This window comes from Triticum urartu, chromosome 2A, assembly GCF_056163025.1.
Source record: "Triticum urartu cultivar PI428250 chromosome 2A, HENAU_Tu73, whole genome shotgun sequence".
Taxonomy (NCBI): Eukaryota; Viridiplantae; Streptophyta; class Magnoliopsida; order Poales; family Poaceae; genus Triticum; species Triticum urartu.
Window position 1 is genome coordinate 193,612,749 of NC_141874.1, and position 18,365 is coordinate 193,631,113.

General features: G+C 45.8%; 1 protein-coding gene across 1 annotated transcript; it reads right to left on the minus strand.

Moving 5' to 3' along the window:
• Positions 1-5,102: 5,102 nt before the first annotated feature.
• LOC125541376 (GDSL esterase/lipase At4g10955-like) lies at positions 5,103-6,505 on the minus strand. The gene is made up of 2 exons (XM_048704804.2): positions 6,327-6,505; positions 5,103-6,226 (listed from the first exon to the last, which is right to left on the minus strand). The coding sequence occupies exons 1-2, from the start codon at positions 6,428-6,430 to the stop codon at positions 5,200-5,202; spliced, it is 1,131 nt and encodes a 376-aa protein (XP_048560761.1). The 5' UTR covers positions 6,431-6,505; the 3' UTR covers positions 5,103-5,199.
• Positions 6,506-18,365: the final 11,860 nt, after the last annotated feature.

The window sequence follows — 18,365 nt, forward strand, 5'->3', positions numbered from 1 at the left end:
GCCATGCTGTGTACCAGACCTATTGTATACCCTGCCCTGAGTTTGGCAAGGGAGTACAATAGTGATCTAGGAGTAGATCACTAGACATTGGTCAAAATTATCCTTAGTGGAATTAGGATATGTTTCTCAATTATGGAGGTGACAAAAGGTTCGTCGTAAAGGGTTACGTCGATGCAAGTTTTGACACTGATCCAGATGACTCTAAAGTCTCAATCTGGATACATATTGAAAGTGGGAGCAATTAGCTAGAGTAGCTCCATGCAGAGCATTGTTGACATAGAAATTTGCAAAATACTTACGGATGTGAATGTGGCAGACCTGTTGACTAAACTTCTCTCACAAGCAAAACATGATCACACCTTAGTACTCTTTGGGTGTTAATCACATAGCGATGTGAACTAGATTATTGACTCTAGTAAACCCTTTGGGTGTTGGTCACATGTCGATGTGAACTATGGGTGTTAATCACATGGTGATGTGAACTATTGATGTTAAATCACATGGCGATGTGAACGAGATTATTGAATCTAGTGCAAGTGGGAGACTGAAGGAAATATGCCCTAGAGGCAATAATAAAGTTATTGTTTATTTCCTTATATCATGATAAATGTTTATTATTCATCCTAGAATTGTATTATCCGGAAACATAATACTTGTGTGAATACATAGACAAACTAAACGTCACTAGTGTGCCTCTACTTGACTAGCTCGTTAATCAAAGATGGTTATGTTACTAACCATAGACATGTGTTGTCATTTGATTAACGGGATCACATCATTAGGAGAATGATGTGATTGACATGACCCATTCCATTAGCTTAGCACCCGATCGTTTAGTATGTTGCTATTGCTTTCTTCATGACTTATACATGTTCCTATGACTATGAGATTATGCAACTCCCGTTTGCCGAAGGAACACTTTGTGTGCTACCAAACGTCACAACGTAATTGGGTGATTATAAAGGAGCTCTACAGGTGTCTCCAAAGGTACATGTTGGGTTGGCGTATTTTGAGATTAGGATTTGTCACTCCGATTGTCGAAGAGGTATCTCTGGGCCCTCTCAGTAATGCACATCACATAAGCCTTGCAAGAATTGCAACTAATGAGTTAGTTGCGACATGATGTATTACGAAACGAGTAAAGAGACTTGCCGGTAACGAGGTTGAACTAGGTATTGAGATACCGACGATCGAATCTCGGGCAAGTAACATACCGATGACAAAGGGAACAAAGTATGTTGTTATGCGGTCTGACCGATAAAAGATCTGTGTAGAATATGTGGGAGCCAATATGAGCATCTAGGTTCCGCTATTGGTTATTGACCGGAGACATGTCTCGGTCATGTCTACATTGTTCTCGAACCCGTAGGGTCCGCACGCTTAACGTTATGATGATAGTTTCATTATGAGTTTATATATTTTTATGTAGCAAAGTATGTTCGGAGTCCCGGATGTGATCACGGACATGACGAGGAGTCTCGAAATGGTCGAGACATAAAGATTGATATATTGGACGACTATATTCGGACACCGGAAGTGTTCCGGGTGATTTCGGAGAAAACCGGAGTGCCGGAGGGTTACCGGAACCCCCCCGGGAGAAGTAATGGGCTTTATGGGCCCTAGTGGAGAGAGAGAGGGGCGGCCAGGGTGGGCCGCGCCCCCCTCCCCCTCTGGTCCGAATTGGACTAGGAGAGGGGGGCGGCGCCCCCCTTTCCTTCTCCCTCTCCCCCTTCCTTTCCCCCTCCTAGTAGGAGTAGGAAAGAGGGGAGTCCTACTCCTACTAGGAGGAGGACTCCTCCTCCTTGGCGCGCCCCAAGGGCCGGCCGGCCTCCCCCCTTGCTCCTTTATATACGGGGGCAGGGGGGCACCTCTAGACACACAAGTTGATCTTCAAGATCGTTCTCTTAGCCGTGTGTGGTGCACCCCTCCACCATAGTCCTTGATAATATTGTAGTGGTGCTTAGGCGAAGCCCTGCGAAAGTAGAACATCAAGATCGTCACCACGCCGTCGTGCTGACGGAACTCTTCCCCGACACTTTGCTGGATCGGAGTCCGGGGATCGTCATCGAGCTGAACGTGTGCTAGAACTCGAAGGTGCCGTAGTTTCGGTGCTTGATCGGTTGGGCCGTGAAGACGTACGACTACATCAACCGCGTTGTCATAACGCTTCCGCTGTCGGTCTATGAGGGTACGTAGACTACACTCTCCCCTCTCGTTGCTATGCATCACCATGATCTTGCGTGTGCGTAGATTTTTTTTGAAATTACTACGTTCCCCAACACAAGGTGGTCAGCATCGACCTCCAGTACACCGCCGGTCGTCCCGGCATAGATCAGAAGGTTGCCGTCGCCAAGTTGTGTGTGCGTCATCATGTCCTCATCTACCACTACTGCATGGCCACATAGCCTTGCGACCGTTTCAACAGGTTTGTCAACAACACCGACTACAAGTTCGCCACGGCGGAAATCAAAGACGATGTAAAAGCGCTCAGTGTTACAGGCTTTGCCTGCAAGAACCTTGTCGAAATCCGTGATCACTACAGGGTCTGGGGCAGCACGAAGGACTCCTTGTTCGAACTCGCCTCGGCCATCATCGGCCCCTACTATGAAAAGATGAAGCAGGATGCCCAGAGAACAAGCCCCCTATCCTGGCACATGCTACGAGATGCACAGACGGATCGTTGACATGAGGAAGTGCCTCGTTATCCAAATCAACGAGCTCAGATCGAGCCACAAGCAGAGCAAGCGTCATAAGAATTAGATGATGATCAGATGATCGTAATATATAGTTTACTTTATTGGTGTGTGGAAATGTCTTGTGTGTAGTAGCCACCTATGTAATTATGTATGTAATAGTTTACTTTGGTGTGTGCAAATGCCATTATTGTAGTAGCCACCTATGTAAGTGGATGTTTAATTTGGTTATGCAAGCATGTCCTTATAAGTGTGTATATATATATGTTGTTCTGTATGCAATCTCATCGCACAACACACACGTCTTATTAGCAGCAACCGTTTGTGTTATTATCGGCATTCACACACATTTCTGATTACAGACCTGTTTGCCGCGTATCACACACATCTTGTTCATTTGAACCGTTTCTGTTCTCATGTCTCAACACAAACAGTTTATCCGAGTGAACCGCATGCCGTATATCGCACACACCTTTGATCCACGCCGACCTTTTTCATTGTGTTGTCTAATCACAAACAGTTCATCCGAGTGAACTGTATGCTGTACATCGCACACACCTTCATCTGGCTGCCCGTTTCTTTTGTTCCTCCTTATCGCAAACAGTTAATTGAGATGAATTGTGTGCCCTGCATCGCACATACAACTAAAATCTGAACCGTATTTGATGCATCCTTCATCGCAAACATTTTGCACCTTTTTGACTTTTTTTACATCACCGTTTGCGATTATGGCATCGCACACAGTTTCGTCGAAGAGTCTCTGATCGTAGTGTCGCTTTAGCAACATTCTATAATAGTGTATGTCTATATACATCCGTATATGGTATTCCATTTGAAATCTCTAAAAAGACCTACATTTTGAAACGGAGGAAATATATACTAGTAGAACTTTGTTATACTAGGAAGAGGTGGACGAGGTGAGCATGCTGTTGTACCCAAATAGGCATCCGTTGCCCAGAAGCCAGCAGATGAAAACGCCCAAACTCTTGCCCTGACCAAGGCAAGCATATCATATATGTTTGCAGAAAATAGATGCTTGGTGATTCAAGGGATCGATCGATTGATCAAGCACAAAATTATCTCAGGAGGAAAATGATAATCAGACGACATAACTCTTTCTCGGTTAGAAGAATAGGACATCCAGGTCAAAAGTGTTGACGTATAAATGTATTGCTTAGTCTCTTCTATCATATCGGCCTTTTGGTTGCATTGACTAGAGCATGCACTTACATAATATTAGAGCAGCTCACTTTTGGTCCACGTTTAGGCTTAAGGTAGCTACACGTGAGGGAAGTATTGACGTATAAATGTATTGCCTAATCTGTTCTATCATACCGGTATTTTGGTTGCAATAGCTAGAGGCACTTTTATAGAAAGTACTAGTCCGTGAAACCAATTGTTGCGTAGCACGCATGTCATCCAATCCATAACGTTTTTTTTTTGTAAGCATCTACAATCGAACTCCTTAAAACCCCCTATATACAGCCAGGCGAACAACCTGGTTAATGGCCGGTTACGAAATTGCTACCCAACCGTCTCTTCCAAACCGGTCGGGTTGTCTGGCGTCCCACAAATCTAGCATATATGTGGGGTGGTTCAGACATACTCGAACGTATCGAATACATCCTATATGTGGGGTGGTCCACACGTACTCAGATGCGTCGGATCCAGCCCATATGTGGGGCGGTCTAGACGTACTCAGATGCGTCGGATCCAGCCCATATGTGGGGCGGTCCGGATGCGTCGTATCTTTGACCAAACCTTAGTCAAAATCCACACTCTTCTTGACCGCTCCGCTTCCACTGCCTAGATAAATATTTTTCAAATTCATAATTTTATTAATTCAGAACATTTTTTAAATTCACATTTTAGAAAATCACTAACTTTTTAAAAATTTAGGAACACCTTGTAATAATTTGAGAACAATTTTTAAACTTCATGAAAAATTGTCCACATTTTTTGTATTCTAAACATTTAAAAATTAAATATTTAATAATTTCATCAGAAACAAAAGGTAAAATGAGAAATGGGAAATGAAACAAAAAGAAAAAGGAAAAGAAAAAACAGAGGCCCTGCCCTGCACAGGGCCGGCCAAAAGCGCGCGGACGGTGAGCGTTTGCTCGCCTCCCGTGTTGCATGCGTCACTGCCGATATGTGAAATGTGCAACTTGATATTTTTCTTCGCAACACGGCGGATGGAGCTCGTTGAGAAAAGATACTTTCAGTCAAAAAAAAAAGACAAAAGAAAAATAACAGTTTTGCTAAGTCTTAGTCCACTGAGACTTCATTATGTCTCTGTCGATACTATCTTCCTTAAATTTTGTATGAAGATTCATATAATTTTTTTTTAATTCTGTTTCCTTCTTATATACCATATCATTTGACTGAGACTCGACTGAGATCTAGCCATATCCCAAAAAATAACCAGTTTTGCTAATAATGTATGACGAAGATACACTGTAGCCTGGAATTGATATAATGATATATTCGAGCATGAACTATATGGTCAAGCGAAGCTATAACGTCTGTCGCTCAGCCTGAGGTCGGCGTCCGATTTCCACCACTGCTGGAGCTCGTGTGCGGCCAACGACTGCTGGAGTAAGTTGGCGTTTCTGTCCATGCTCGAGTTCTTCCAGAGCGTCGCGGATGGCAGGAGGTGCGGCCGCTCTTTCTCCTTGCCGAGCGCGGAGAAGAGCATGTCGCGGTACGACAGCGTGGTGGCCGATTTGGCGCCACGGCAGCGCTCCTCCAGCTGCTGCCGCTGCTCGAAGTAGCCGATGAAGCCCTGGCAGATGACGTCCCTCTCGTGCACGTACAGGTTTGGCGCCCACGGGGACAGCCGCTCAAACAACCTCTCCATGCGCTTCCGATGGGGGCTGAGGACCAGCCCGAGCCCGGCCTTGACGAGGTTGCTCTTGGCGAGCAGTTCCCTCCTCACCCCCTCCGACGGGAGCATCACGTTGATCGCCGGAATGGGCGACACGTGCGGCGGGTTGAAGAGGAAGGTCGGGAGGCTGCGGCCCTGCTCCGCCATCATGGTCCGCCCCACCTCCAGCGCCAGCGACGCGCCGAGAGAGTGCCCCGCGAGCCACACGACGCCGCTGCCTTCGGAGCCGGCTTTGCCCCTGGCGATGGTCGCGAGGAGCGTGTCCACGGCCCGGTGCGCGAGCTCGGAGCGCTTGGAGTCCGAGAGCGTGTTGGCCATGATCTTGAAGTCGAGGAACAGGTCGTGTATCGCCTTGGGATGCGGCAGCATAGTCCCTCGGAAGGCCACGATGTACTGCGGAGCAGAAGGGTGGCGGCGTCCGCCCGCCACGGGGACGTTCTCATAGATGGCGCCGAAGATGAGCTTGTCGCACTTGCGCCTGAAGGATTCCTCCGTGAGCACGCCGCTGAGGCGGAAGTGGAAGCTCTCCCACCACGGCGGAGCCAGCGCCTCCGCGTGCACCCTGCACATGGTTCTGTCGTTCTCGAGGATGTAGGTGCCCTTCACGACGCAGGCGGCCACGCACCGACGATCCTCCTCATTGTTCCTGTCACACAATCAATTGTATACAGAACTACAGATCAGCTGCTGCAAGGCAAATACGCATACCTTCTTCCGCACCAATATATGCACGCATGAAAACATACCAGTCAATCATCGTTGGAGAAGAAGGGCCGGCGCCGGATCGAGACATGATGTGCGTCGGCCCAGAGACATCGAAGCGGTCCGCGAGGTCGACGTTGGAAGCCATTGATCGGTGAATGCGGGCGCCCGGTTGAGCTTGATGGGAACTTGGATCAGATGCAGTGCTGCGCTCCAGCCTCCTGTGATTTGCCACGGAAGTCTACGATCGAGGAGCGGATATATATACGTACGTGGGCTAGACTTTTTTTTCTTTGACCTGGCTGGTTAGAATTTAGAACTACCAAGTAGTTTCAGTTGGCAAATGCTAAAAGTTTTTTCTGTTAGCTGCAACTTGCAATGGTTACTAAAAATATAAGTCCACTGGGTCTAGGTGCATAGAACAACAAGTGCACTTGGTCGAAAAGAAAAGGAAGTGCCCAAGTGGTACTCTCTGAATGTAGGAGACGACACTCAAAAAAAGAAGAATGTAGGAGACCAAGTCAAAATGCCTGTATCTATATAACGGGCTGTTTCTCACATCAGGATGTTTAGTCGGAACCACCGATTCAATCGTTGCTGGCACCCATACAATATATCCTTTTTCAGTTCACAACAACACTATTATACCTATTAAAATGTCTGTTGACATGTCTTTTTGTTCTAATCCACAGCTCACAGAGAGCAACATAACAGATGGTTTAGAGAGGCTAAACCATACGGGCATGGTCTCGTCAACCGGAAAACCATCTGCCGACCTCATCACCTCGGTGGACTCAGTATTCTTGACCTTCTGAAACTCAGTTCAGCCCTCCGCTTTCATTGGGCTTTGGTATGACCGGACAAGCACCTCCCACCCCTGGATCGGCACTGCCCCTCCTTGCCACAAGCGTGGCCACGATGCTTGGCTTAATGGTGCAGTCCCCACCCCAAGTTCATTAGTTGTCCCAGACATTTTCTCATCGCCAGAAGAAAGCGACGATCGGTGCACTCCGAACTGTCTGCCCAATAGTTTTTTTTTTTTGGAGACAATCTGCCCAACAGTTGAGTTCCAACGCTTTGGGGATGGGATGGGCCGGGTGGGAACTGTCTGACATTTTTGAGACAATGATGTAGAATATTTTGTATAAAGCAGGAACATAAATTTTACATGTTTAACATTTTATAAATACATGACTAACATTTAAAAAAAAGTATTGGTGTCTTCTTTTTTCATACAAATTATACTTTTTTGTATACATATGGAACATTTTATTATATATGTTTAGCATTTAAAAAATACATGATTAATAGTTTTTCATACAAGTGCGCCCAGGTCGTTGGACCTTGTCTCCGCCACTGGCCAGGGTAAGAGCATCTTCAATAGATGATGAATATTTTGATGGTCTAAACCGGTGATGGTCCAAATTTAGAGCACCAAAAAATGCTTTTTACATCTCCAAAAAAGGCTTAAATCCAACAAATGGTCCAAAACCAAGATGCAAAACCGGCCGGCAGCCACGCGGCTGCTGTTCAGCCCACACATATTGCAAAATATATATCTAAAAACAACATAAAAAATTTATACATGTCCACAATATCAAATTATTACATAGTTTTTCAAATCCACGAGATGAGATGCAACACTAATACAACATAGTTTTGCACAATACAACATAGTTTTTCACAAACAAATAATGAATCTATGCGGCCCTTTCGCCATGCCATTTCCAATGCTCTTTCATTAATTTTTTTTTGGAGTTGATCATGCACATCGGTGTCTCTAATCTCATTGTAGACCTTCATGAAATGTCTGATGCGCTGTTCTTTTCGCATGGGGTTAACAGGAATGCCCATCAAGTGATAGAAGTTGTAATCTAAATGTTTTCCACGCTCATTCTCAATGATCATATTATGCATAATCACGCAAGGAGTCATGATGTACCAAAGGATCTTTTGATCCTAGAATCTAGATGGTCCTGCACAATAGCAAATTGAGATTGCAAAATCCCGAAAGCCCTCTCAACATCTTTTCTAGCGGCCGCTTGTGCATTGTGAAAGACGAGTTCTTTCTTACCTTCGGGTTTTGCAACCGGCTTGACAGATGTATTCCACATTGGGTAGACCTCATCTGCAAGATAGTACCCATAGTTGTATGTGTTGCCATTTGCTTCGAAGGTCACTGGTTGTGCTTCTCCATTTGCTAACTTGGCAAACAGAGGTGACCGGTCGAGCACGTTGATGTCGTTGCAAGATCCAGGCATCCCAAAATATGCATGCCAAATCCATGTTTCATGATCGGTAACTGCCTCAAGAATGATAGTGGCATCCTTCCCACGACCCTTGAATTGTCCATGCCATGCTTTTAGGCAGTTCTTCCATTTCCAATGCATGCAATCCACAGACCCGAGCATACCTGGAAACCCTCAAGCTTTGTTCATCTCCAAAAGCCTCTGAGTGTCCTGAGCATTGGGTGCTCTCAAGTATTGTGGACCAAATACTTCTACCATAGTCATTGAAAATTGCTTGACATAGAAGATAGCAGTGCTCTCTGCCATCGCCAAGTTTTCATCAATGTAATCTGCCGGAACACCATATGCCCTCATGCGCAAAGCGGCAGTGATCTTCTGTTCAATGCTATGGCCAAGAAACCAAGCACGGTTCCTTCTCTGCTCGAAGACTGGATTGTGCTACTTCACGAAATTGCTAATGTGGATGAACAAGTCTTTCGACATTCTGAAACAGCGTCGAAAGTAATTCTCCGGGAAAACAGGTGGTGATCCAAAGTAGTTGCACATCAACCGTTTGTGTGCATCAATCTATTTTCTCCGAATGAACGCACGACCATAGATGGAACCACCGTGCTTTGGCTTCTTCCCCTTGTGCATGGCCACTAGCATATCAATTTCCTCTTCTTCATGCAAATCAAATTCCTCGTCCGACGATGAATCATCCATGAATGAGGAGTCAACCGAGCTCATCTACAGTGCAGACTACCACCGTCAAACATACTATCCAATTCCAATTTAAATCATCAAGTTTCGTTGTTTTTTTACCTTGGGGACTTCCATCGAGCACCTTGTGCGCGGGGTGGAAGAAGATGGCCGGCGGTTGGATTGGTCGCTGCTGCGGACGGCGGCGCAGAGGAGAAGGGAGCACGGCGGCGCAGAGCAGAAAGGAGCACGTCGGCTGGCGGAGCGGAGCGGAGCTATATGGGCTGCCGGACCGCCGGAGACGGCGAATCCAACCGCATCTACTTCCCAAAACGGCGGCGCCGGGTGGCTGCGAGACGCCCTCCGGCGGGGCAGGCGACATGGGCTAGGGCAACGGCGGCGGTGGGGCGGTGGCGGCGACGGTGACTTGGGTGGTGCCGGCGGCGACTTTCGGCAGCATGTGCTCGGTCGTGGGTGGGCGGTCGCGAGGCGGAAGGGGAATGAATTGGCGGTTGGCCATTTGATGGGCGGCCGCGGTTTTACATCACTTGTATCTCGTGATGTAAATTTGCATCACAAAGTTTACAATTTTACATCTTCGGGAGGCGGTCATCCAATTTTTTTTTAATATGAACCATCTGTTGGAGCAGCGTTTTTTGCTTGCGAAGATCCGAAAATTAGGTATTTTTACATATGAATCGTCTATTGGAGATGCTCTAAGACTTACAATTGACGATGGTGTTTCTCATGGAAGATGGCTCTTACTTGTGTTCTTACTTCTTTTGTAGTGTTTCTGGAAGATGGCTCGTATTTGTGTTCTTACTTCTTTTGTAGTGTTTGTGTGTGTGCGTGAGCATGCGTGTATGTGTGTGAGAGAGATATTTGATTATTATTTTTTGGGTGAATGTTCTTCCTATGTGATGATGATTAGGATAAGCAGTCTGGGCCTACTTGCTTGAAGGAACCATATCTAGCTGGACATTTTTTTAGAAACATTTGTAACTTTATTCATCATCATAACAATTATAGGTACACTAATTTGGATCTACGATGCAAGAAAATACAAACTAACTCTAACGACTAAGAATTACAATGAAATCTTTTGAAAACACCTACTTCGTCGTATCAATCTTTGCTCAAAGAAATACTCTAAAGACTTGATTTTCAAAAAATTATCATGAAATGAAAAAGATTTAAAAAAAGAAAAAAGAAAAGGAAAACAAAAAAATGTAAAAAGAAACGGAAGGTCTAGAACATTCCCAAAACCGGATGTCTGATCTGCTCTACTTGGGCCGGCTCAAAACATGTCGCGAGCAGGGGTGCGCATTTGGCGCAAGAGATATTTCTCGTTACACGTGAGTTGGTAGCTTCTCTAAAATCACTAATTAAGGAGTACTCCTTCCAAAGATCACTTCCACCTTACCAGCATGGGCCGAATCCAATGCGTCCTAACCGCCCCATATATGGGTTGGATCCGACGCGTCCAAACTGCCCCACATATGGGCTTGATCCGAAGCATTTGAGTACATCCGGACCGCCCCACATATGGGCTAGATCCGACACGTCCGAGTATATCCGGACTGCCCCAAATATGCGCTGGATTTGCAGGATGCCAGACAACCCGGCCGGTTTAAGGGAGCCGCTTGGTGAAGGAAATATGCCCTAGAGGCAATAATAAAGTTGTTATTTATATTTCATTATATCATGATAAATATTGTAACACTCCGAGAATCATGCTACAGTAATACCCCCTAATGGTGGGCATGTCATCATGATTACTATGCACGTTGCCACTTAATAAAAATCAAAGTCAAATTCAAATTTAAATTTCAAGTCAAAATAATATTTATTTAAACGGTAAAACAAAAAAATGTTCGTTGGGTTGAAAATAATCACTGTATAATTTACATTTATAAACAAACATTATTTGAGTTGCTAAAATGCCCCTAAAGTATTTAAAACAGACCTAGCAGCACCTGTTCAACACATTTAAATTCAAACTGAAAATCAAATAAATTGCGAATGCCCTCATTACTTTTTGTGCAACCCTAGAATATTTCATATCATTTTTGTGCAAAGTTTCATAACTAAAAAAATTCATTTGATCACTAAACTATTTAGAAAAACAATAGCTAAATTGGAAAATAGAAAAAACATAAAGAAATAGAAAAGAAAAGGAGAAACCCCCCTGTTCACTTAAGCCCAGTAATAACACTGTACAAGGCCCAGGCCAACTGGCCGGCCTTTTCCCCTACCTCTCGCAGGGGAGAGGCAGAGCCGTGCGTGCCCGCCATCCATGGCACCAGGGCCACGTGCCGGCCATCCGCACCCTCCCTCGGCCTACTAAGGCGTCCCCCGGAAACCCTAACTCGCCCTCGTTCATTCCCCCCTCGATCCTCATCGCCCCCCCTCTCCTCTTGCTCGATTTTGTGCTCGCAGGCTCACGCGGTCACCGCTGCCTCACCGTCGTTGACGCGTCCACCGGCCTCTCTGGCGTCCGAGAGCACATCCTGGAGGTTCGAAGCGCTCTACCGCGTCCGTTCAGGGCATTGGAACGAGGCGGGGAGCTGCGTAGCCGACGCGGTCTTCGTCTTCTTTGTCCGGCCGTCGTCATCTCGCCATCACCACCGCCTCTCCGTTCCATCCCGACCCTCCCCGGGCGTGCCAATGGATCTGTGGTGAGCTTCTCCTCCAAATCCCCCTTTACTTCGCTTTGATTCGTCGCTGTTTGCCATCCCCGGGCACATCCGAGCTCGCGCGTACGCGTACATAAGTGCGTGCGTGCCGCCTGACGTCGCCCGCTACCGCTCCGCGCCCCTGCTGTCCACCCGCGGCCCCGCGCGTTGCCTCGGCGCTGCGCTGCCACTGCAGTCGGCCGCGCCCCGCGCACAGCCCGCGCGCCTGCTACCTTTCGTGCCACTGGCCGCCTCCCGTTCCTGCTGCGCGTGGCCGCCGGCGCTGTGTCCGCATGCGTACTGCTGTTGCTGCTCTACTTTGCTAGCTGCCGCTGCTCTGCTTTGCAGCCGCGCTGCTGCTGCCGCTAGTGCAAGCTGCTGCCGCTGATGGCCGAGGCCGCCATGCACTCTCGCATGTGCGTGCCCAAGCACATTAGTAGCCGGCTTGGCCATGGCCGCTGGGACAAGGATAGCGTGACATGCATCTTTGCATGTCACCGTGTGACTTGCGACCCAAATTCATATTTAAACATTATAAAAAAATCTAAAAAAAATTATGCACGTTCATAGCACATATTAAGATAATCCTTAAAAAATTCAGATCAAAATTCGAAACATACACCAAGAAGCAAAAAAGAGAAACTCATATGTGAATAGTATATAGAGAACCATTCACAACTATTCATAATAGATTTCTCTTTTTTGCTTCTTGATGTATGTTTCGAATTTTAATGTAAATTTTTTAGGGATTATCTTAATATGTGCTATGAACATGCATGACTTTTTTCAGATTTTTTTACAATGTTTAAATATGAATTTAAGCCGTAAGTCATACGGTGACATGCAAAGGTGAATGTCACCTAATCCCAGTCCATGGCCGCTGGGGCTAGTCCCTTGTTTAGATTAGAAAATGTTTAGTGGTTAGGTTAGTCTATGTATACATGACATGTGGGCCTTCACTATTAATTAAATTAACTAATAAAACTCTATTAAATATCAGCCAATGATAGGTGGACCCCCTGTCAAGTTTGACCAAGTCAAACTGCTGACTGGACTAGCCTAGTCATTGACAGGTGGGTCCCACTGGACCCTTTTGACTAGTCAAACTGACCAGTCAATTGCTGACTGTGCCATTGACCCGGCCCCACGGTCAGCCTCTGGTGCATTGCCGGGTGCACTGGACCGGGTGCACCTAGCATTTTCATGTATATTTTCGAATTATGTTTTATCCCAGGAATTTCCAGAAAAGGTTAAAACTTTGAAAAATCATAAAAATTAATTCGTAACTCGGATGAAAAAGTTTTATATATGAAAAAATGATCAGAAAAATATGACGAATCTGAATATGCTGTTTGTTCGTCCGCCACGCATCCCTAGTATAGCGAACTTTCCCCCTCCGATTCATCTGTCCGAAAACGCGAAACACCAAGGATATTTTCCCGTATGTTTCCCCCTTCACCGGTATCTCCTCATACCGCGTTAGGGCACCCCTAGCATCGCTACTTGTCGTGTCATGCATCGTTATGTATCTGTTTGCATTGTATTCATTGTTTCTTCCTCCTCTTCTTTCCAGTAGACTACGAGGCCGACGCTGCTGCTGTTGGTGCCCCGATCGACTACGCTATTGACGACCCCTCTTTCTTGCCAGAGCGACCAGAAAATTGATAAAAAATAAACAGTAACTCGGATAAAAATACTTTGTACATGAAAGTTGCTCAGAACGACGAGACGAATCTGAATACATAGCTCGTTCGTCTGCAACACATCCCTAGAATAGCAAACACGCAACTTTACCCCTCCGGTTCAACTATCCCAAAATGCCAAACACCGGGAATACTTTCCGGATGTTTTCCCCCTTCGCCAATATCACCTATCCCTGCGTTAGATCACCCCTGACACCATGTATTGCCATGTTATAGTTTTTGATGCTTTGTTTGCCCTGTATTTACTGTTTCTTCCCCCCTCTTCTTCTCCGGTAGACCCCGAGACCGGCGCTGATGCCATCGAGTACGACTACGTCACCGACGACCCCTCCTTGCCAGAGCAACCAGGCAAGCCCCCTCCCGATCAACCCGACATCGCCTATTCCTTCTCTCTACTGCTTGCATTAGAGTAGTGTAACATGTTACTGCTTTCGGTTAATCCTATCCTGATGCATAGCATGTCCTTGCTACTACTGTTGTTACCTTTACCCGCAATCCTAATGCTTAGTATAGGATGCTAGTTTATCATCAGTGGCCCTACATTTTTGTCCGTCTGCCATGCTATACTATCGGGTCGTGATCACTCGGGAGGTGATCATGGGTATATACTTATACATATATACATACTATACAGGTGGTGACTAAAGTTGGGTCGGCTCGTTGAGTACCTGCAAGTGATTCTGATGTGGGGGTTGAAGGGGCAGGTGGCTCCATCCAGGTAGTGGTGGGCCTGAGTTCCCGACGGCCCCCGACTGTTACTTGGGGGCGGAGCGACAGGGCAGGTTGAGACCACCTAGGAGAGAGGTGGGCCTGGCCCTGGTCGGCGTCCGTGGTTATGTTAAAATAACACGGTTAACGAGATCTTGGTATTTGATCTGAGTCTTCTACTGGCCTATATGCACTAACCAACTACGCGAGAACAGTTATGGGCACTCGGCGTCGTGGTATCAGCCGAAGTCTTCGTGACATCAGCGACTGAGCGGCGCGCGCCGGGTTGGACCGCGTAACGCAACTTCCTTTGTAATGGAGGTTGCTAGGTCTGCTTGCCAGCCGCGTTCGCAACGTGCAGGTGTCAATGGGCGATGGGCCCAGACCCCTGCGCCATAGGATTTAGACCGGCGTGCTGACCTCTCTGTTGTGCCTAGGTAGGGCTGCGACGTGTTGATCTTTCGAGGCCGGGCATGACCCAGGAAAGTGTGTCCGGCCAAAGGGGATCGAGCGTGTTGGGAAATGTGGTGCACCCCTGCAGGGAAGTTGATCTATTCGAATAGTCGTGTCCCTCGGTAAAAGGATGACCCGGAGTTTTACCTTGACCTTATGACAACTAGAACTAGATACTTAATAAAACACACCCTTCCAAGTGCCAGATACAACCGGTGATCGCTCTCTCATAGGGCGACGAGGGGAGGATCACCGGGTAGGATTATGCTATGCGATGTTACTTGGTGAACTTACCATCTACTCTCTTCTTCTGCTGCAAGATGGAGGTTACCAGAAGCATAGTCTTCGAAAGGACTAGCTATCCCCCCTTATTCCGGCATTCTGCAGTTCAGTCCACATATGCTACCCTTTTTCATTTGATACCAAGGCATACATATGTAGTGTAGCTCCTTGCTTGCGAGTACTTTGGATGAGTACTCATGGTTGCTTTGCTCCTCCTTTTTCCCCTTTCTATACCTGTTTGTTGTGACCAGACGATGGAGTCCAGGAGCCAGACGCCACCGTCGATGATGAATCCTACTACACTGAAGGTGCCTACTACTACGTGCAGGCCGCTACAACGACCAGGAGTAGTTTAGGAGGATCCCAGGCAGGAGGCATGTGCCTCTTTCGATCTGTATCCCAGTTTGTGCTAGCCTTCTTAAGGCAAACTTGTTTAACTTATGTCTGTACTCAGATATTGTTGCTTCCGCTGACTCGTCTATGATCGAGCTCTTGTATTCGAGTCCTCGAGGCCCCTTGTAGCGACCAGACCTCAAACAGTCTGATCTCTGTGCTCAGGTGTCATCCCTGGATCAGTAATGCTGACACCACACAGTACTTGGAGGATCTATAACAGAGTAGCAATCACACACTTATTACCTCGAGTGTCTCAATATAGAACTTATTACAATAAATCTAGCTTAAGGCCATCTAATAACTATAACAGCGGAAGGCTTGGAAGATAAGTGAGTCCATCAACTCCAACGGCATCACTGAGTATAGAATCACGACCTAAAACTCCTTAATCGTCGTCTGAAAAGTCTGCAACATTAACGTTGCAGCCCGAAACGGGTCAGCACATGGAATATGCCGGCAAAGTAACACATAGAGAGTAATGGAATGAAACAGCTATACTATATGCATATTTGGCTGGTGGAAAGCTCTAGGGTTACCGTTTTGCGAAAAGCCAATTTTTCCCTACTGCAAAGGAATAAATTTTATTTAACTATCATGGTAGTTGTTAAACATTGAGAATGGTTGACAGCATTCTCAATCCCAATTAAGCATCATCATTAAACAAAACCCAACAAAATTAAATTTTAGAGTAACATGTTGAGATCCACATGATAATCCAGGCACTAGAAACTCAAGATGTCCATAACCAGGGACACGGCTAACCATGATTAGTTTATACACTCTGCAGAGGTTTGCGCACTTTTCCCCACAAGACTCGATCGCCTCCGTTTGGTTTCTCGCACTACACGGTGTTTGAGAAACGAATGACCGAGACATAGTCTTTCAGAAGCGCTAGCACCTTACGATGGATAGACCGTTACACCTACTTTCCCCTACATCTGCTAGTCTACCCTGTAAGAGTTCGCACGACTTAATCAACTATGCTAGAGCCCATAATAGCTTGTGGCTGCACACGGAAGTTTCTAGTATGAAAAATCTCATGATCCCTTTGGGCCTGGGTGGCGGTCCATAAAGAAAAACAGGCAATCCTGGAATACCCAGGTACCTCAATCCACCCAGATGTGTGTTTAAGTTGCCACCTTAGATAAACCATTAATTAACAAACTCACATCTGTCATGGATATCACTCACCCAATCCACGTCTACTAGCATAGCATGTCATAATAGGCAAACGTAGAAGTAACTCCCAAAGGTTTGATAATATAACAGGTAATAGGTACTACCTCAACTACTTCCCATCCCAGAATTTAATTAGATCATAATCATGCAATGTTTGAGGATTGATCTAATGCAATAAAACTGGGTAGTAGGAGGTATGATCAAAGTGTTACTTGCCTTGCTGATGATCCGCGAAACCTAGAGGTTCGAAGTAACAGGCGGCGCACTCCGGGTATTCTATCGCAGACAAACAAACAAGCATACAATAAGTATTCATCTAATGCACAGGTAAAACTCAAATAAGAGATCTAACCAGAAGGTTCAACTTAAGAACTCCGGTTTGCAAAAAGAATCAAATCAAACGAAGCAACGAAAGTCAAACGGCAAAAGAAACAAGCTTCATTTACTATTCTGGATCTAGGGCAATTTTTACAGTGGCAAAAACTTGTTTAAGTTGGTTAAACGGATAGAGGGTTTCGAGACGAAACTCCAGGCGCTTGAATCGCCTGATTCCAATAAACGAGCGAAAAGTTATAGTAAAACGAAAATCGGATCAGGAATCGCGATCAGAAAAATCACGGATTTAATCCGAGAAAAAGAAAAACGACGAACGTTCGCTAGAACGAACGGACGCTCGCTATTTAAATAAATCGGAAAAACCGATCTATTTAAAAAAACCGAAACTAAAAAAACCGCGACTTTTTTTAAAAAAAAGGGCGGCGAAAATGATGTTGACCTCGGGTGGCGGGTCCGGCGGCGGCTCCGGCGGCGACGGCGGCGGCGGCTAGGGTTAGGGTTTCGGGCGCGGTGGGCTAGCGGCGGCTCGGGTCGGGCGGCTTATAAAGGCTGCCCCCGGGCGGAGTCCCGCTCGCGTACGGCCCAAAGTCGGTTCACGTTTTTTTAATTATTCCGCACAGAAAAACAAATAAAAGAAATACTAAACAGACTCCAAAATCTCGAAATAATTTTTCCCGGGCTTCTAAAATCAAGCTGCACAAGGTGAACATTTATTTGGGGCCTAAATGCAATTTTGAAAAATGCACATTTTTCCTAAATTCAAATAAAATACCGAAAAACTCCGAAATAAAATCTTATTTGATTTTATTATTAAATCTTCAATATTTCTTTATTTTGGGAAAGTCATTTTATTCCCTCTCATATTTTTGTAATAGAAATAATTGATGATAAAATAATTAAAATCAAATAATCCTATTTTCAAAATTTGAGAAAACTCAAATATGAAAATAACGAAATCCCCAACTTTCTCCGTGGGTCCTTGAGTTACGTGGAATTTCTAGGATCAAAACGAAAAGCAAATAAATTATGATATGCAATAATGGTCTAATGTATAACATTCCAGATTCAAAATTTGGGATGTTACAAACCTACCACCCTTAAGATGAATCTCGCCCTCGAGATTCGGGTTGGCTAGAAAATGTGTGAGGGTGGTCCTTGAGCAAATCTTCCTCTCGCTCCCAGGTGGCTTCATCCTCCGTGTGGTCGCTCCACTGAACCTTACAGAACTTGATAACCTTGCTGCGGGTGACTCGACTGGCATACTCTAGAATCTTAATTGGTTTCTCCTCATAGGTCAAATCGTTATCCAACTGAATTGCTTCCAATGGCACTGTGTCTCTCAAGGGTATGTCAGCCATCTCCGCGTGGCAATTCTTCAACTGAGAAACGTGGAACACATCATGAACTCCTGACAATCCTTC

Bases quoted from the DNA above. Each gene is read 5' to 3' on its own strand.
- LOC125541376 (XM_048704804.2), bottom strand. From the start codon at position 6,430: ATGGCTTCCAACGTCGACCTCGCGGACCGCTTCGATGTCTCTGGGCCG. The intron at 6,227-6,326 runs GTATGTTTTCAT...ATTGTGTGACAG, and splicing joins TCTCCAACGATGATTGACTG to GAACAATGAGGAGGATCGTC.